General features: G+C 34.0%; 1 protein-coding gene across 1 annotated transcript in view; it reads left to right on the plus strand.

The window, feature by feature from the left end:
• LOC114342251 (protein jagunal) overlaps window positions 1-19443 on the plus strand; it is a 45245-nt gene extending 25802 nt beyond the window's left edge. The window contains exons 3-4 of the mRNA XM_050663339.1: window positions 1234-1458; window positions 8422-19443. Of these exons, the coding sequence (XP_050519296.1) occupies window positions 1234-1458; window positions 8422-8553 (357 nt within the window). The 3' untranslated portion in view covers window positions 8554-19443. The remainder of the gene's footprint in view (window positions 1-1233; window positions 1459-8421) is intronic.
• The last annotated feature ends 2090 nt before the right edge of the window (window positions 19444-21533 follow it).

The raw sequence follows: 21533 nt of genomic DNA on the forward strand, positions 1-21533 counted from the left end.
TACACAGGCAGTAGAAAGATGCGTTAAGCTAGTGACCGAAGCTTCAAGTAACGTGTGTGGACACAGTTCCAGAGACGGCTATATTAGAACCACATTACTGCACCGCTCAGCGATACCAACGATTAAAATCAACAACAACTGGTAGTCTTTCACAATCAGGTAGGGCCTTTCCAATCGGTCCGGATATCCTATAGTGCCTGTTGTATTTCCATCTAAGTGTTGGAAAAGGTGGCTGAATGGCAGTTCGTTGTAATGGAGAAGACAAATACTCCATTGTAGAGGTCTTCCCACATGTATCTCTATTTGTGGCTACGCGAGCTTCGCTGGCATTCGTCACTTTCGCCTCGCCTCTCGGTAGTCTGCTGTTTTTGAAGAAGCTGCGCGACCGAATTCCACTTGAATATCAAAATGTATCTTATAGGCTTGGATTTTAAATATATTATTGTAATTGAATTAAACTATAGCATCTCTAAAAGTCGTATGATTAAATTGTACTAAACAGTCAAACTTTGAAATTTTGCAAAAACTACTAATTTTACTCATTTTGTATTATGTTGCGCGACCGGAAGATATGAAACAAATGTATAATAAGTGCATTTATATTGATTTTACATACTTTTAGTAGTTAATTCATGGTATAGGAACGTAGTTAAAACCATCTGGCCTGTTTAAAAAAAAATATGAAAAATTGAGGTTTTTCACAATTTTTGCTAACTTCGATGGCATTGCGCGACCGAAAGACAAATTATTAAAAAAATATCACTATAGCGATCTGAAATAAGAAAAAAAGTTTTTTTCGAACCACCCTAATATTCAGTATGCGGCAAAATAAACTACTCAAATGAATATTGAAATGTTTATGATTATTTATAAGTATATTTAGTACCTATACATGATAATAATATAGCCTTGCAAACATTCACCGATTTTCATTTTGTAACTTCAAAGGCCTGTAACTTTTTTTATTTGCACATTTGTACTAAGGTAAGTTAGGTTCAATCCAACTATTTTTGGTTCCAGAATATGTGATTTAATATAATATGACCTACTTTTTTTGTTACAACCTGTATACTTGCAAAAAATTATACTGTCTATCCATAAAACATTCAAAGTATTTACTATTAATACTAAGCTTTCTATGCACCGTAACATGTATAAAACATATGTATAAAATTAATTGATTAGTATTTTAGATTTAATTTACAAGAGACTTATAGAAACCTTTACTTTTAGCCATTATGGTGGGAATATATTTGGTGCATCAGTTTTCCACTATCATTTTTAGGATTAGAAGCAATAAAAAAGAACAGAGTATCTTTAATGAGGTACTACAGGCTTGGCGTTCTCTTATTTGCATTGGTTCCTATCTGTTATGCTGGAGTTTATTATTTCTTCGACGTTTGGACCTACCTCAAGCATGAAGTTGAAGAAGATCTAGAAAACATTGAATGGTGGCAGGTATGTCAATTTTTATAGAGTAAAATAGATAGTTTAAACTTCACTGACGAAATAATCATCATCATTGGCTCTAAAACTCATGTTGGGTCTTGGCCTGTCCCATAATCAGTTTCCATTCCTTCTTATCCTTCGCCTTGGTTTTCCAATTTCACACTCCTTAACACTCACAAGTCGTCTTCAACCTGGTCCTTTAATCGTGCTCTGGGCCTGCCTCTTCTCCTCACTCCATCCGGTCTCTGACTTGAATTAATAACATTAGTAATTCTCTTTCCGAGCTGTAAAAACAAGGAATCCAGAAAACAAAAAATATGAAATATGCTCTAAGAATTTAGAAAACAACATAACTGCAGCAATACATATTTTAGCACGAATTAAAATCTCTCTCTCTTGGACCATCACTCCTAGTGGAGTATTGGGAGCATCTGCGTTTCTTGGCCGATAGTGTAAGACGGCTGGTGGTCAGCTCAGCGCGTCTTCTTGTGTTTATTCTCTGGTTAATCTGCGTACCAGTTCCTTCCATTCACCTCTGTTTCTTGCTTTGTTTTTCACTTTCCCCCAACTTAAGCCGATTCTGTTGTGTTCTCTGGTTACTGTTTTCTTCCAACTATTATCTGGTCGTCCCCTCTTCCTTGTCCCCTCAGGTTGATATTCGAGTACTTGTCTTGTGATGTTACTAGGATCTTCCTCTCATTTCTTCTGTCTGATTGTTGTTATTATACTGGTTTGTTTCGTTCGTTTCCATAGTTCCTATAAGCAATTATATATATATATATATATATATATATATATATATATATATATACAGGGTGAGGCAAATAAAGGGCCTATTAGAAATATCTCGAGAACTAAAGGCAACAGAATCATGAAAATTGGAATAAAGGGGTTTTGAACGATGATCTATTAAATGAAAATATTTTGCAACTTCCGGTTATACCGGAAGTTGCTTATAACTTCGTTTTTTTAATGGGACACCCTGTATATTTTTACATTTTTGGATTCTCTTCGATGTCTTCTTTCTTAAAAGATGAGGTTTTGTAATATTATACAGGGTATTTTAAAAGATAATTACGTTTTTTTATTAATTTCGTAGCAAAATTAACACCCTGTAGAATTGTAGTAGTTTGACATCTAAAACTCTACTTACGTTCAAATGATTTTTAATATACTCTACTATTGTTAAGAATCATTAGTATAGCTAAATTTTTAATTTTAGTATAGAGGGTTGGTCGAAACTCGGAACGAGTATTTTCTGACTTTTCTTAAATGGAACACCCTGTATTTTAGTATTGTAATGAAATGATATTTTATGGTAATTTTTTATTTCTTAAGCATTCCCTATACCTAACTGCTTTAATTTGTGCTTAATTGTTAATCGCACTAACAATCTTAACTACGTAGGTATTTTGATAGCTAAACCATTATTAGTAATTTTAAGGACCAGTCTGGATTAATATGTATTTATTTCTGAAAAATTATTTGGGATTGAGTATTTTCACGGCCAACCTAATAAAATTTTACGTATTTTTTGTTGCAATTAATGTTTAGATTGAATCACCAATAACTCACAAATCAAAGCAGTTAGGTATAGGGAATGCTTAAGAAATTAAAAAGTACTATAAAATACCATTTCACTACAATACAAAAATACAGGGTGTTCCATTTAAGAAAACTCAGAAAATACTCATTCCGAGTTTCGACCAACCCTGTATAATAAAATTAAAAATTTAGCTATACTAATGATTCTTAACAATAGTAGAGTATATTAAAAATCATTTGAACGTAAGTAGAGTTTTAGATGTCAAACTACTACAATTCTACAGGGTGTGAATATTGCTACGAAATTAATAAAAAAACGTAATTATCTTTTAAAATACCCTGTGTAATATTACAAAACATCATATTTTAAGAAAGAAGACATCGAAGAGAATCCAAAAATGTAAAAATATACAGGGTGTCCCATTTAAAAAAACGAAGTTATAAGCAACTTCCGGTATAACCGGAAGTTGCAAAGAGATGAAAATATTTTCATTTAATAGATCATCCTTAAAAACCGATTTATTCCAATTTTCATGATTCTGTTGCCTTTAGTTCTCGAGATATTTCTAATAGGCCAGTTATCTGCCTCACCCTATATATATATATATATATATATATATATATATATATATATATATATATATATATATATATGAAAAAACAAAAGATGTAGATCTTTGAAACACACTCAGTGATCAAAAGATCCACATAGTGGATGTGTGAGTTATTCGTAAGGGGATTTTTCCACATTCTCTATTTCATTTGTTTTATATATATATATATATATATATATATATATATATATATATATATATATATATATATATATATATATATATATATTATATAAATATTAAGCAACATTTCTTAAAAGAAAAGTTAACCTTAAAAGAACCAATGTGACAGTATAACGAAAATAACCTAACTGCGCATGCCTGTGTACTAAAAATTGTTATCAAATAGGACATATTCTAATTTGTATAACATTTTCTGTTAACAGATTTTGTTTCCTGTTTTACATTGTGACAAAACTTAGTATACCATTTTCTTATATCATTGTATGTTATAGTCTAAAACAGACTTAAAGGAAGTGGTTTTCTGACGATTTTGACATAAAAAAATCCAATACTTCATTGGGCTGCTGGATTCTGAACTCATTCGGGAACAAGTCGAAATTAAACTCCACCCAAATAGTTGCCCTGGCCCCGCCTATTACATACAAAAATTTGTGACCACGCTGCTTCTGTTTAAATTTCAGAGGTGTTGCCAATCGGAGGGAAATTTCCCTTTTTTATCTATTTATGTCACGTTTAATGAGAATATTCGTATGTCATGAAATTCGATAGGCGAATTCAATATCGGTGTATTTCGGAGCATCCCTAATATCCCCCTATTCTCTTTTCTTATGAATGAATCACAGTATTACAGATTATAGTCGAAAACCAAACGAAATTGTCTTATTTGGTTTGGTACTTTCTTTATACTTAGCTAAGTATTAATTATTGAAGTTTAGAGCAGGGTAGTTACAATTAAAAAACATACATTAATCTTGTGCTTCTTTTAGTGCCTATTCGTTTGGAATATTGGCGGTCATTCTGTCTACAATTATTTTATTAACTGATGCTTTAAATGCATTGTTAACTGATGCAATAATGGATTCAGACTAATTATAGTTCTTTTTTTATTTCAGCTTGGCCATTAAGCGTAAAACATTAAACATTTTTGGTTTTTTTTAAATTGCTATTTTAAGGCAAATTACGCATTGTTATACTGAATTTCACGATATAAATTAGGCTAGTAAACAAATAACCTGCAAATATTACTGAATAAACAAATCCTATGCTTCAAACAAAAAATAAAAACATCTCATGCTTTGTGGTACTATTTCTCGTGCAATAATTTTTTACGACCTGGCAACACGGCCATCGCTCCAGAGGGCCAGGAGTCATAACCTGACTAACAACTAAACAGGTACTTAACTAGTCAAAATCGTCAGAAAACCACTTCCTTAAGTCTGTTTTAGACTATAACATAAAATGGTATACTAAGTTTTGTCACAATGTAAAACAGGAAACAAAATCTGTTAACAGAAAATGTTATACAAATTAGAACATGTCCTATTTGATAACAATTTTTAGTACACAGGCATGCGCAGTTAGGTTATTTTCGTTATACTGTCACATTGGTTCTTTTAAGGTTAACTTTTCTTTTAAGAAATGTTGCAATGGAAGCAGCTGATAATAATAGAGTTTTCTTATCCATCATTTAAAATATATCTATGTAATATAAAATATCGAAGATAAAAGTAACTAGTTAAATGTTGAGAAAAATGAGGTTAAAATATTCTTAAAAGAAAATAAGAAGAAGAAAATTGAGGTTAACAGTACATGTACCATCACAAAAATATAAAAAAAGTACTTATTTAGGATGTAATGCGCAGAATCACATAACATATTTTGATACCAAAATGTGACAATGTAATACACAAAACTTCTTGTATTAATATTGTACACAATCATTTCATGTAAGTTTTTGTTATACCATTTTCTTATATCATTTTATGTTATAGTTTAAAACAGACTTTAGAGTTGCACGTCCGCACAGCCTCAAGGATTATAACCGAACCGACATATTAATAATTATTATAGCCACCAGTTATTTATAAAAATAAACAATTACTATTTTTTCGTGCGTTTGAAATTACAAAATTTGACAACGATTTGACATTAAAAACGCCCCTAAGAAAAAGAAGAAAACACCCTAAATATTAGTTGAGCCGAAATCCACGAGAGGTCGTCATTGTGATTTAACATCGCAAATAAAAACAACTTTACATGAAATCCTGATTAAGAGGAAACAGTAGCGATCAACAGGTAGCGAAAACGCGTTCCAAGATTACAGCTGTAATTTTGAATATTTTTCGAGATATTTGGCACACGTATTCGAAATATAATAAAGAATGGCGGTACATAGCCCAAATTGAAAAATACATATATAAATATGTGGAAATTACTCTGTAATTAAATACAATATTAAAAAAACGAGCCTGTACCGCCATTAAGAAGAACAAAAAAATACACTTTCTTCAAATAAACTTTTTTATCCGATGCCTAGATTTTGTGTCATTTTGGAACTACTAATGAAATAAAAAATTTTAGGCGTTTTTGCTACCTGTTGATCGCTACTGTTTCCTCTTAATACTGACAGTTAACATTCATAAATTTCATTTTAGAGAGAAACTGTATAGAAAGTTGTAGTAAATTAAAAAAGCCACAATTTGAGCTACGGCAAGTTTAATTTCGTTAATTTGTTGTTGCAAAATAGCCCGCGAAATGTCCAAAATGACTGTTTTTTGCCATTGCATTATTTATCGTAAAAATAACTTTTTTATTGTTTCAGGCCTTAAAAGGCCTCTATTTAAAGGGTTTTCTCTAAAATGAATGAATATTTTTATAAATATTAGTTGTCAGTATTAATCAATATATTTCATGTAAATAATAAGTTGATTTTATAAATAAATAGAAAAAGACTGTATGACTGTATGCTTTTTTAAATGGTAAAGATTTCAATCTATTAACATGACATTTTACGAAGTTTCATATAATTATGTAAAAGATCTGCGACGATTATGACTGAAGGAGTTAATGTATACTTAGGTACCTACCTATTACATATATAGAATTATTAAAATTTTGATATATTTTAGGTGAAATTATGTTTTAAGTACATATCCATAAACTTATAATAATCTATTCTATTCGTACTGCGTATGCGTAGAAAGTTAGATATGCAATCGGCTTGTATGGTTTGTTCAACAGTAAATGGTTTGAATTCAATTAGTGCGGTCGTAAATATTATTAAATTTATCTGCCCTGGCCCATTGTTAAGACCCACCCGGAGCGATAAGCCACCGAGGTAGACAGAGTTGGTCTTTTGCAATTAACACTGACTAGACGGTACTCCCATAATAAAGCCTAAAATAAATTTTACCTGAAACCGGGCCTTTTATACTATTATCGGTTAATCCGGGCTGTTTATAGTGGTAACTAATTGAACTTAACCATTTACTGTTTAACATACCATACCTATCGGTTTGGTTATAATCCTTGGGGCTGTGCGAATATGCAAGTTTCCTTAGACAGCCCACAAGAATCGTTCCTTTTCTAATAAGCAGTCAGACGTTTGAGCAGTGTTGTCAATCGCATTTCTCTAGATATTTCTTTCAAACAAGGTATAATAACGCTTAACCATAAAATATTTACAGGAGAGAAAGGAAATAACTACAAACCATTAAGTCTATTTTTGTTATTAATCTGTTGTAGTAGATTGGTAGTTACACTGAAAAATATAGGCAAATATCCGATTGCTACGAAGATATGGAGACACAACTCTTAGAAAGATCCGCAAATCGGATTATTATATATATTATTTGGCAACATTAACTTTGGGCGGCGATATGGGCTGTGGCACCTCCTCAAAGGGGACAGATAGTCCTCAAAGGAGACAGATAGTTAAACGATATTTTTATACAATGTCTATCAACGTGGTATGAATTTCTGTGTGTCAAAGTTTTATATTGGTCCACTATGTTAAATGCAGTTCAACTTTACATGTCGTCAGTGCGTATGTTCCGAAATTTGGTCGCTGAAACTGTATACACCATTTTTTTTACTTTTTTATAAGCTCTTTTTTTACTAAGAATATTTTTTTCGGTAAAATACTTACTCCTTTGAGTTATTTGCGAAAAACCGTCTCAAAACGTGTTTTTTTGTTGAAAAATGAACATATTCGCTCACAAATAACTGAAAGTATTGATTAATTAAAAAAACTATAGAACTAAAGTTGCTTAGAATTAGTCAGATTATCCAATTCCGGACTTATCTTGAACGTTTGTTTTTCACCCCCGAGAAGGGGCGAAACCCACCCCCAGGGTAAAAGCACACATCGGCACAATATTACTTTTTTTTGTTTGACATGCTTGCTATGGGTATGCCAAATTTCATCCCAATCCGAGCGGTTCTTTAAAATTTACAGCAAAAACCGTGAGTAAATGGATTATAAATTAGCTCAAGTTTTTATAAATACATATGTGATATTATATTTTATGATATATGATGATTTGTATTTAATTTTTATTAAAAACTTACTAAAAAATATACAATGTGTCTTTATATTGGGCAGGCGGGCCCGCATCCGAATTGGAACCAGGGCCCGCTGATCTATCGGTACGCCACTGATAAGCAAGTTATTTCTATCTACAAGATACTACAAAAAACTTATCTAAGGTCATATTCACCAATAATCCTTAGGCTCTAATACATAATTATTATAATTATTATGTATTAGAGTATTATTATGTATTGTTTAATAGTACTACTAACTAACGTGTACACTTAAGCCATATTTTGTAATGTATTTTATTTTTAGGGTTATCCATATGGTATGCTATGGTATGCATTCTTGATCGTGGCCCTTCAAATCCACCTATTCACTTTGCATTTTTCCCAGAAACTTCTCGACGCTTGGTTGGCTAGGATTTCAGGAAGGAAGCAGGAATAAATCCTTGTACAGTTTGAGTCTTGTTAACTAATTCAGATATTTAAATTATTGTTCACTGGGAATGTGTTTGGTGTTAATATGGGATTGGGTGGAGAAAATATAGAACGATAGATGTGAATAAATGGACCTTTATTTGTCTTCTGAAAGACTGCTTATACTGTCAAAATTCACTTCAGCGTGGGGAACTTTTGTACATGTTTAGAAATAGTATCATATAAATTAAGTCATTTATCATACTTACGATGCCTAACAACATCATTTAAAGAAATACACAGATTTGTTTCTCCAACAGTTTGCTGATAATGCGAAAATTATATTATGTATTTACATAAATTAAACGTTTTTGTGGTGTTTGTAAAGGCTATAGCGGGATAAGATGATAAAATCTGCGCTCGGCTGGATGCTTATTTAGGACTGGGAACTCGAAAATACAATTTTAAAGCCCCCTTTAGCTCTCTAGGCGGCCCCAGGAGTCTCCTATATATGTTTTTCTAAAAAAAATTTCCTGATCGATCCTTTGCTTTAAAAGTCTAAAAACAATCATGAACATACATTCTTATACCCCCGAACACTCTGATTTTTTCAGCTTATTTGGATCAAAAGTGAGCTCAGGAAAAATATTTTAATTTTTCAATAAAATTTTAGGATATGTACGTAATTTCGGACAAATTTCTAACTAATTATTTCTCGTGTATTTGTATAAATTTTGTATTTTTCGTGTAATAAAAAAAAACGTTGAAAAAATGTTCGTTGAAAAAAATGTCAAATATGAAATTAAATATTATATTTATTTTATAAATTTTACATATAAATGATAATATTTAAATGATCATCACCATTCGAATGAAGGGGACGGGGAAACAAAAATCGTTATTTGGCACATTTAAATCAGATTATGTGCTTAAGATATGAAAAAAAATCACCGAAAAATGCAGTTTTTCGAATTTAAAGTATGCTTTGGTCTGAAAATGGCCAACATGACCCTGCTATTAGAAAACACGGAAAAATAGATGAAACATCGTTCTTCATTCATATGCAGTATCTAGGGGTTATGCTAAAAACAAGGGAAACAATATAAAAAAGACGGTTTGTCGTATTTTGAGCTTGTTCTGGTCTGAAATGGCAAGCCTGATTTTGCTATTAGAACTAACCAACAAATTTATCAAAAATCGCTATTTATTAACATGCGTTTGAATTCGGCCATTCAAAAGAACGGAAAAAATACACGAGAAATAATTATTTAGAAGTTTTCCAAAAATTACCTACATAACCTAACACTTTTTTGAAAAATTCAATTTTTCCTGAGCTCAATTCTGAAAAAAAAAAATCAAAAGTTTGTGGGCATAAAAATGTATGTTCATGATTTTTTTCACATTTTTTATACCAAAGGATTATCACTCAGAAAAAAATGTTTTTCGAAAAACTCATTTTTTGCGATAGGGGACCCCTGGGCCACCTAGGGAGCTAAGAATCTGGTCACGTGAATTTTTAAATATGCACTTTCGAGTGCCCCATCCCAAATAAGAAACCAGTGCAGATTTTATCATCTTATCCCGCTATAGCCTTGACGATGCTTTATAATCACTAGATTTCCAAACCAAACTAATTTCATTTTTTAATTCTTTAATGTTCTTTTTTATTTACACATTTTGTTTAAGTACATTTAATGTACTAAAGGTATCGAGTGTCCAAACCAAACTAATTTCATTTTTTACTTCGTTAACCCTTTCGTTCACGAATTAAATTTCTTTAAGCTAAAAATCTGAAATGTGCAACAGCGCGAGAATATTTGCAAATTTTTGATTACATTTTCAAAATGCACAGTTTGGTCACTACAAGATGTCCTTATTTGGGGATATCGTGAGCCAATGGAGTAAAAATATTAGATACATTTTTTTTTAATATGTACTGACAAAAAACAATAATTTATTCAATAAGTAATTTTCAATAAGTATCTTACAAAACAATTTTTTCTTTACTTATACAGCGATGAACATTGCATTGTATATACATTATCTACACCAGTCATAAGTAAATACAGAAACTTATATTTCAACAAATTAAATATTTTGTTCAGAAGCTGTAAGATGTCAGCACAAGTACTCATTGGACATAATAGGATGTCCATAATCGGGGACAATGTGTTACAAGGGTAAAAACACATGGAGCTACGTACAAGAAATTATAGAATAGGTTGCCCTCGACTGAGGACACGGTGGACGAAAGGCTTAATATCCTTTTTTATTTACACATTTTGCAGCGTACATTTTATTACTGTAAATACGTGTATCAAATCGTTTAACTGTTGAAGAAATAAACCTAATCTTTATAAGACTGTATAACTGTGGGGACCTTCTGAAATTATTATAAGTCAATTTAACCAACTCAAAAAGTAGAATTTAAATATTTAGTAGGTTCCCTAAAAATGAAGTGCGTTATTAAAAGAGAACTTAGAAGAAAATGGAGGTCTAAAGGTTATGTGTACTGTAAGAACTAAAACAATGTCAGATGATACGTTATATAATATATTATACCTATCTATCTTGATGATAAATAATTATATTTGGTCTAATCTGCACAGATAAATTCACGAGTAAACTCAGCCAAATGGGGTCGAAAATTGTATGGGGATTTTAATCCGAAAATGTATACTCCGAGCTCGAAGAAGTAATAAATATTCGAAAGGCGGCTGCGCGCGGACGCGCCGTTGCCAAGTCTACGTATATGAACTAAAACTCAAAGTCACAGTGTAAAATTCTTTATCAATTAAAATGTAGTTTCGACAATTTTCTCATCAGACCAAAAATATGTTAATTTATGTAACAAAGGTTAATAGGTTAAGGATACACAAAAATTAAAGAACATGTAAATTGAAAAGAAACGGTAAACAGTAGTAAAAACTAACAACAAAAATTAAAAAACAACCTTCATTAAATTTGTAAAAATAAAGTTATTATATAGAGGAGGAAAAAATAATTATGTGCCGCAATTAATTTTAATTAACTGCGGCAATAAAAAAGAGCAAAATTTGGTTTCGTTCCGTAGACTTGGCAGCGGCGCGTCCGCGCGCAGTCGGCTTTTGAGTATTTATTGCTTCTTCGAGCTCGGGGTATGCAACCTTTTCGGATTAAACGAACCCCCATACAATTTTCGACCCCATTTGGCAGACGTTAGCCAAATTCACTGGCACTTTTTTATTTCTACAATTTAGGGGATCGGCCATGTGGTATGGACATGATCCTATTTTCTTAGCAAATTGTACTTTTTTCACTTATTTTTAATATTTTTATATACTCTTTTGAGCAGAAATGACATTAATATGCTTCGAATTAATTAATACCTTCTTCAAATGATTAATTTTCAAATTCTTGTTATTAATTAATTTGGTCCATTGTGTTATTATTCACTCACGTACAGAAATATTGCATACTTTGAAATTAAAGTGTGAAATAAAATTTTTTGTGCTGCCCACAGTGTCATAGCAATAGGATTTCTTTTCCGAATCCGAAAGCATCATACAAATGGTATAATCGGATTTAAATTTTATATGGGCTATATGGTGGCCAATATAATTTTTTAAATTGAATCTCATCAAGGTAAGTATCCACTATTCTACCGACATGAAGATCTGCGTCTTGGCACTTACTTACTTTCCGTGTCCGGAATCCGGAACACCAACAACTTCAAATTCTGTATTTCCAATGGTTGGCCACATAGATGGCCTTGTCATTTGCTATAATTAGGTCTTCTTCTGTGCAGGTCTCTCCCATCTCTGTGCATGATAGTAGATGCCGGCTGGTCTGAACCGCGCCACAGTCGCAGGTATCGTCCTCCTGGTCCCATTTTTTCAGGTTACTAGCACAATGTGAAACGCCGGTTCTTAATCTGTTTATCGCTTTCCAAGTCGGATACGGTAAATTGTGTCCAGCAGCCATTTCCTCTGAGGTAGGAAAATGTGTCGCGGTAGCTGACGCTTGCCATAGGTGTATTCGGCGCGTCTCTGGCGCTTCGGGGATGGATCTTGATGTTTTCAGGAAGCTTTTCCGAGATCTTGGTCTGCTTGGCTGAGTTTGGTGGTCATATAAGGGGTGTCTTCGGTCCGTCTCCTGCTTTTTTCGTTCTACCTCTGACGTGACCTTCCTCCTGATACGTGGTGGAGCAATTCCAGCTATGGGGTATACCTCTTCGATAGGTGTCGGTTTCAGGCAACCCGATATTATAAGAACCGTTTCATTTAGAGCCACGTCGACGTTCTTTGCGTGAGCAGAGTTTGCCCATACTGGTGCCCAAACTCCTGGTGTGGTTGTGCTCCCCATTTTGTATTAGTTAGCTTGCGGATGATATTATTTCTGGCACTTACTTTCTTCTTGACATCTTGACAGTGGTATCGGTAAGACATAGTTCTATCCAGACGGACGCCAAGGTATTTTGGCGTCTCGTGTTCCAGCATCTGACCACGCCATTCCACCTCCACCGGCCTTCGGGCATGCTTGTTTCTCAGGTGGAAAGCACATACCCGGGTTTTTATGGGATTGGGTTTCAGATGGTTTTTATCGTAGTATAGAGCTAAGTCTCCCAGGGCATCTGTCAGTTTCACTTCGACTTCATTGAAGGTTCTTCCCTGAGCTGCCACAGCTGTATCATCAGCGTAAATAAATTGTCTTGTTTGTTGGTGTATGGGTTGGTCGTTGGTGTATATGTTGTATAGTATCGGCGCGAGGACACTTCCCTGTGGTAGCCCATTTTTTTGGTCCCACCACCGACTGTTCTTGGACTGGAGCGTTACGTAGAAGCGTCTATTCTGGAGGAGACATTTCACTAACCTTGTTAGTCGGAAATCCTTTGTAGTATCATAGAGTTTTGCGAGTAGCTGTTGATGGTTAACTGTGTCATAGGCGGCTGTTAGGTCTATGAACGCTACTCCTGTTATTTCCTTCCGTTCAAAACCATCTTCAATATGTTGGGTGAGATTAAGAATTTGACTGCAGCAACACTTTCCGGGTCTGAATCCTGCTTGTTCTGGAATAATTTTAGTCTCCACATATTCTGTGATCCGGTTCAGTATAATTCTTTCAAAGGCTTTGAAAAGGGGGCACAAGAGAGACAGGTCTGAAACTCTTTGTATCCGCCGGATCCTTCCCTGGTTTTAAGAGGGCTACCACTCTAGCTTTCCTCCAGATTTTGGGGATTTGTAATGTACGTATGCAGCAATTCATCATTTTTACGAGCCACTCTATGGTTTTTAGTCCAAAGTTCTTTATTTGTTCTGTTCGTATGTCGTCCAGGCCAGCCGCTTTATTATCTTTCATTTGGTGGATCGCGCCTCTCATCTCCTCTAGGCAAAAAGAGGTACCTAGAACATTTCTTTCTTCGTCGATATTCCGTTGAGCTCTCACCTTGTTCTTTCTTGATGTCGTCTTACCGTTCATTAGAAGACGATGAGCTATCTGATCGGGTGTGACTTCTGTCATGTTGACTGCCGGAGCAGCGGGATCGTTGCCGAGATTCCGAATCAGCTTCCAGGCACGTCTGCTGTTTTGTTTCATGTCCAGACTCGTGACCAGCTTGCACCACCTTTCCGTTCTGTTGGCGGATATCGCATGTAACATTTCCTCCCCATCCTGTATTGTCGCTTCCGAGAAAGGGTCTTCTTCATATAGCTGTTCGTATATTTTAAGTAGGGGTTTAGATTCTTCATTGAGCCCCGCTATGTACTCAGTTCGACAACCTCTAGGGATAAATTTCCGTGACACTTGCTTTACGATTTCTACAAATTGATCGTATGAATCAGAGCAAGGTTCTAGCTGGGACACTTCTTGATCCAATGCTTCAGTTAATTTTTCCCATTTTGCTTTAGTAAAGTTGAACCTTCTCTTGAAAGGAACAATTTCGTATCTGATTGCCGCGTTGGAAAGACAAATTATTGATCTGTGCTGTGTCTTTGGGAGGGCGCTTCCAACGATTTTTGTCACCTGGTCTCCAATTCTGTCGCTGACAAATATATTGTCTGGGTTATAACCTCTGCGCCATCTTCCGCTGTTGAACGACGCAGGCTGCTTTGGATCGTGAATAAGTTTTAGGTTCATGCTTTCAGCCCATTTTTCTAGTTCTTCGCCATTGGAATCTGTTTCGTTATAACCCCACGCGACACTATGACAGTTTAAGTCACCCAGTACGAATTTGATTTGCTGTGATTGAAAGTTACTCGGTTACTCAAAAGCAAAGTCAGCGTCTGGTGGTTTGTAGATTGACGTCACTGTACAGGAGTTCATCTCCACTGTGAGGATCTCGATGTCATTTTGATCTGTTAGAGATGTGGACGCTATGTCGATATCTGGTCTGACGAAGACTGCGCTACCATATTGGTCGTGTGGTCTCTCCAGTATAAGCTTCATGCCCCGAATCCTTGAACCAATAGAACATCGACACCATGTTCTCTGCACATATTAGACAATAAGTCTTCTTTATCCGCTGATAGTCCTTCAATATTAATTGAGGTCGTCATTAAAAATGGCCTTGATAAAGACCGTTTTGATTCTGATTGCATCTGTGGTGCACCGGTGTTGAAAGGATTAGCCGACATTACTCGTTTCCAGGGGACGCCCAATTGTATTCACAAGTGATCACAATCTACGTGGAGGCTCCTTTCATGTCCCCCGTCTTGCGTCTTGGTGCATTAACACGAATGTGTTATCCCATATGGCTGACAAATGGCAAAACATGATCTTCTAAAATGTTTTTAATGTACATATCAGCTGTCATTCACCCAATCATCTCCACAAGTTAGGTATCTCCTTTCCAAAAAATACCACTCCCTAGCACTATGCCGGCACTACCAAAATTAACACTATGAAGTTACATCTGGAATACCGTTCATTATATGGAAGCAAGATTTACAAAACTTAGTCTACAGAAGAGTTGGCGAACAGTATGTCAGTTGTAACCTCATACAATGCGTTACTTTTGGTGGCGGCGGCATAATTCTACGGAGCGGTATTGTTTTGAAAGGACATCCCGAACACGTGGATGTGCTTAGGCGAATGAAAACTGATATGTACATTGAAAACGTTTTACAAGATCATGTTTTGCTATTTGAAAGCCATATTGGATATGACATATCGGTGCTAATGGACGTCTTCATGTCGCTAGCATAGTGAATATATAGTTACCTTGATGAAATTCAATTTAAAAATTATACTGGCCAGCATATAGTCCAGATCAGATTTAAATCCGATTATAGTATCTATACTATATGACAGCAGCATCTATCTATACCATATGGCTACGGACAGCAGCACAAAAAATTTCATTGCACATGCATATGCAATATTTTTGTCAGTGAGTATATTTTATTTTTTGTTATATTTTTATTTTATTTTACGGAGGGATAAGTAGCGGCTTTTTCCAGGCTGACATATTGGAATCTGCATATCTTTTATATGCCAACGAAGTGTCATTGATGAAATATTCATGCCAGCCATAATTTTGCTTAACATTTTGTTATTCTATTTTTTGCCAAGAAAATGTCGCGAACTTTTCCTTCATCATGTTTTGCTGTGATTTGTTAATTTTTTCTGTTGTGGCTTTTAAATTTTATGAAATGGTTCTAATTTTGTCACCCATTGTATATTAATTTATTGGCAGATTTATTTTTTAAAAGAAGCAGAAGTCCGAATACAACCCACTCTTTGTACAATTAAGTCTGATTTATGTTAGAACGGGTCGTGTACAAAACGGCTGTGTTGCAGGAGACGTTGAAGAATCGTGTGATATGAAAGACATTGGATAGTTTATGGTATAACGTGACGGGCCGGCAACGGGGATAGGCCCCGTCTACCGGCCGTGCTCGCCCCACTCCATCTTAACATAAACTACGTGTCGGCGGTCGCAACGTGCTATTCACGGGCAACTATTGTTTTTGATCAGTCTGGCTTCTCGGTGTGTTTATATATTATTATACATTATATTATGATAGTATATTGAAACATTATTATATTAATATGTTTCATTATTATATTAAAATGTTAAGTGAAACGAGGGGCCTACATGAAGTATAAAACATCAAATACTCCAGAATCCAGAGACACCTATAGAAGAATACGAAGTGAAACAAAGCAGTTGGCAAGAAGAACAAAAAATGAACACTGGGAACGGTTTACAAAAAGGATGGAAAGCGACTTCTACGGTACACAAAAACAAATATGGAGATTCATAAGAAACCACCGGAAAGAAATGGCCGAATTGAAGGAATACAATAACATACCAGCAAACGAATGGGAAAGATACTTGACGGAACTGTTTAAAGGAAAGGAAAATAATAATCAACACAATAACGTACCTGAATTAAGACACGAAATAGAAATCAGTTTTCAGGAAGTAGAGATAGCCATAAACTCACTCAAAAATAGAAAGTCACCAGGACCAGACGGAATAACCAACGAGCTTCTAAAATACGGAGGAGAAAGTATAACCCTAGAGATGACAAAACTTATACAAAAATTAATATTGCACTGCAAGATACCAGACGCATGGAGAAACAGCATAATGATACCAATGTTCAAGAAAGGAGACAAAGAGGACCCCAACAATTATAGAGGTATAAATCTACTGAACACCACACTTAAGCTAACCACAAAAGTCCTACCCAACAAAATCAATAAACTAACAATTTTATCAAATAAACAACAAGGATTCAGATCCGGAAGATCCTGCGTAGACGCCGTATTTATACTGAGACAATACACAGAAAAATAGTTGAAAGACTGATAAGTTTGTACACACTTGAATGAATAAGGGAATTGAAAATGTAGTATGTCAAAGTGTGTAAATAATTTATTTCTTTAGTTGAGCGCTTTCGACATAAACGTCATCATCGGAGCTAATGGTCAAATATTAAAAAAGTACCGCTACATAGAGGTGTAATCATCAAAAGAGGTGTAACAATCAAAAAATCACATTTACATTCATAAGATGCACATGATTACACCTCTATGTAGCGGTACTTTTTTAATATTTGACCATTAGCTCCGATGATGACGTTTATGTTGAAAGCGCTCAGCTAAAGAAATAAATTATTTACACACTTTGACATACTACATTTTCATTTCCCTTATTAAATCACAGAAAAGGCCATCGAGTACAATAAACCAGCATATCTATGTTTTATAGACCTGACAAAGGCTTTCGATCGCATCCAAGTCAAAGATGTCTTACACTTACTCTATAGAAGAAACATACCAATCAATATACAAACCATCGAAAACATCTACTTCCATATTCGAATACAGGCAAAGATAAATGGAAAACTAACACAGTTTATACCAGTACAAAGCGGAATTAGATAAGGTGACTCGTTAAGCACACTTCTCTTTAATATAATAATGGACGAAATAATAGAAGCAGTACATAAAAGTCATGGTTACAGAATGGGGAACAAAGAAATCCGAATATTATGTTATGCAGACGACGCCGCATTAATCGCCGAGACAGAAGACGATCTTCAAAGATTAACACACATATTCAATACAACAGCTAAGAAATACATATATAATATCAGCAGAAAAAACCAAACGTATGACAACATCTAAATACCCACTACGATGTAAAATCGAAATTGATGGGAAAATAATAAAGCAAGAAGCAAGGTTTAGATCTGGGAATAAATATAACCAGTTACGGAGATGTTGAAGAGGAAGTACGGCAACAAAGCTTAAAAGCAAGTAAAGCGGCGGGATCTCTTAATGACACAATCTGGAAGAACCAACACCTAAGACAAGACACAAAAGCAAGAATCTATAAAGCAGCAATTATACCTATTTTGACATACACGGTGGAGACAAGACCGGACGCATCTAAAACGAGACGATTACTAGAAACAACAGAGATGAAAATACTCCGACGAAAATCAGGGAAAAGTCTGTTGGGTAGGGAGAGAAGTGAAAACATAAGAAGATCATGCAATATAGAAGACATAAATGAATGGGTGACAAAACAGAAAAAGGAGTGGAACTAACACATTAGTAGAATGGCAGAGGATAGGATAGTACGAAAAGCACGATATGTCACCAAATAGACGAAGAAGTATTGGCAGACCAAGAAAAAGATGGTGCGATAATTTAAACAATTTAGGAGGCTAATATTTTGAAGTTTACAAGAAGGAAGAAGTTTTACATTTTCGAAATGCACAGTTTGGTCACTACAAGATGCCCTCATTTATTGAGGATATCGTGAGCCAATGAGTTTTTTATACTATACTCTATGAACTGATGATACTTACACAGATATGAACATTGCATTTGTCGCATGTCAATATAGAAATGTCGCACGAATTATAGAAACCTATATTTCAAAAAATTAAATATTTTGTTCGAAAGCTGTTAGATTGCAGCACAAGTACTCTTTGGACGGAATAAGATGTCCATAATCGTGGACAATGTGTTACAAGAGTAAAAACATATGGAGCTATATACAAAAAACTACAGAATAGGTTGTCCTCAAATGAGGACACGGTGAACGAAAGTGTTAAATCCACTAAAGACACTCGCAAATAAAACTAATTTAAAAAAACCCGTGCAGAAGCCGGAAGCGACCCGTCGTACCATAAATCAAACCCCGTGCGGAGCCCGTTTGTTCCACGGCCCGTGTCGTACACGTCCCGTCCTAACCTAAATCAGCCCTTATACATAGACTAATTAATAGTCACCTTGTTAAAATCATGGTATACTTTTTATGTAATTCTTTAAGAATGTTGAAATTGAAATGTAATTAATGTGTTCTTATATCTTTTAACTAGTTCTGTGTTTTTTGTATGCAATTATTGTAGAATATTTGAATATTCAAAACACACTTTTTGGAATTCTATTTTCGAAAAATAAAATCTATTTTCTAAAATTGTTTTGGTTCCCCAAACTCCAATAAGATCCAGACAGTGCTAATAGAACTACTGAACACATAATAATTTAGATTTGTATTTAAATCAAAATTGCAGTATCCTGTACAGTACGATAATTGATTATTATATTCGTTTAAAAATATACAGGGTGTTGTAAATAAGTATGACAAACTTTAAGAGGTAATTCTACGTGGAAAAATAATGACAGTTTGATCTATAAACGTATGTCCACAAATGCTTCGCTTACGAGATACGGGGTGTTGAAATTTTTATTTCAAACTGCCAATTTATTTATCGCTCTAAGACCGGTTGAGCTATGAAAATGAAATTTGGTAGGTTTTAAGAGGTAGTTAGTTATTGCGCATTTTTTAACATACAAAAATAAGAATTTCGTAGTGATCATTGGCGTGCCTACGGATAATGGTCTGAATTTTTTTAAAGAAAAAAATATTACGCCACTGAGATATTTCAAATTAAAAATTATTTTTAAATTCCACGTTTAATTTATGATAAAAAGCTTTCTTGCCTTTTGTTCATATGGTGCACCGTTTTTATGCAAAACATAAAACATGTTGGCGCGTATTTTTCATTTCTTAATACATTATCAAGAACTATCCAATATAATAATACTAAATTAGAACAATAACAGAAAATATTACTAATAAGATTTTAACTAGATGCAAAGCTATAATTAATGTTCAAAATGACATGCTTTAGAGGTGACAGAAGAATTTTATATTCATCATTTGCGCGGGTACGGGTAATGGTCTGAATTTTTTTAAAGAAAAAAAAATAGTACGCCACTGAGATATTTCAAATTAAAAATGATTTTTGAATTCCTCGTATAATTTGTGACAAAAAATAGATTTTGCCTTTTTTCATATGTGGCACCGTTTTTATACAAAAAAATAAAACATCTTAACGCTTACAAAGTATTCGAGGTAGTTTCCATATCCATAGAAAGTTATTTCAAATACTTTGTAAACGTTAAGATGTTTTATTTTTTTGCATAAAAACGGCGCCTCATATAAAAAAAGGCAAGAAAGATTTTCTGTCGTAAATTGAACGAAGAATTCAAAAATAATTTTTAATTTGACATATCTCAGTGGCGTACTATTTTTGTCTTTAAAAAAATTCAGACTATTGCCCGTACGCGCGCCAATGATGAATATAACATTCTTCTGTCACACTAAAGCGCGCCAACATGTTTTATTCACGAAAAAAAGTCACGAAAGTTTTTTATCATAAATTAAACGTGGAGTTTAAAAATAATTTTTAATTTGAAATATATTAGTGGCGTACTATTTTTGTCTTTAAAAAAATTCAGACCATTACCCGTAGGCGCGCCAATGTTGAATACAAAATTGGTAATTATATGTCAAAAAATGCGCAATAACTACCTCTTAAAACCCACCAAATTTCATTTTCATAGCTCAACCGGTCTTAGAGTAATAAATTAGCAGTTTGAAATAAAAACTTCAACACCCCGTATCACGAAGCATTTGCGGACATACGTTTATATAGCAAACTGTCATTATTTTTGAAGATATTCTTCTTTAGCGGCGATTCGATTGAGGGTAAAATTGTACATAAATCTGCGCGCCTGCGCACAAAGACAGCATGCAGTTCATTGCTAATCTTTCAAGATAGGTATGTATAGTGATGTAAAATTTCCGGGAAGATTCAAACGCCGGAAAGTTTCCGGAAACTTTCCGGGAATATTGGAAACTTATGGAAATATTGTATTTTTATTAAAATTATTTTAATAAATTATACAAATCAGTAGTTAGCTTTACTTATTGTTGTGGTATTACGACTACAGAAAAAATCTGTTAAAAATTAAATGTCCAAAATTTTAAAATTTAACTTAATTTAAAAAAATACTCTGGTTATTTCATTCATAGGAGATTCTGACCAATAGAAAGCAACAGAAATCTAAATTAAATCGATAATTTTTGATAATTTCCCGTCGTCAAGTATATTACGTCAGATGCCCTTCGTTGCTACGAAAAAATACATTCAGTGACATTAATGACAATTAATGTTTTAAAAATTATAAAAGTGATTACTTTCAACCGTGAAATATTTA

This window comes from Diabrotica virgifera, chromosome 10 (assembly GCF_917563875.1).
Source record: "Diabrotica virgifera virgifera chromosome 10, PGI_DIABVI_V3a".
NCBI classification, from domain to species: domain Eukaryota; kingdom Metazoa; phylum Arthropoda; class Insecta; order Coleoptera; family Chrysomelidae; genus Diabrotica; species Diabrotica virgifera.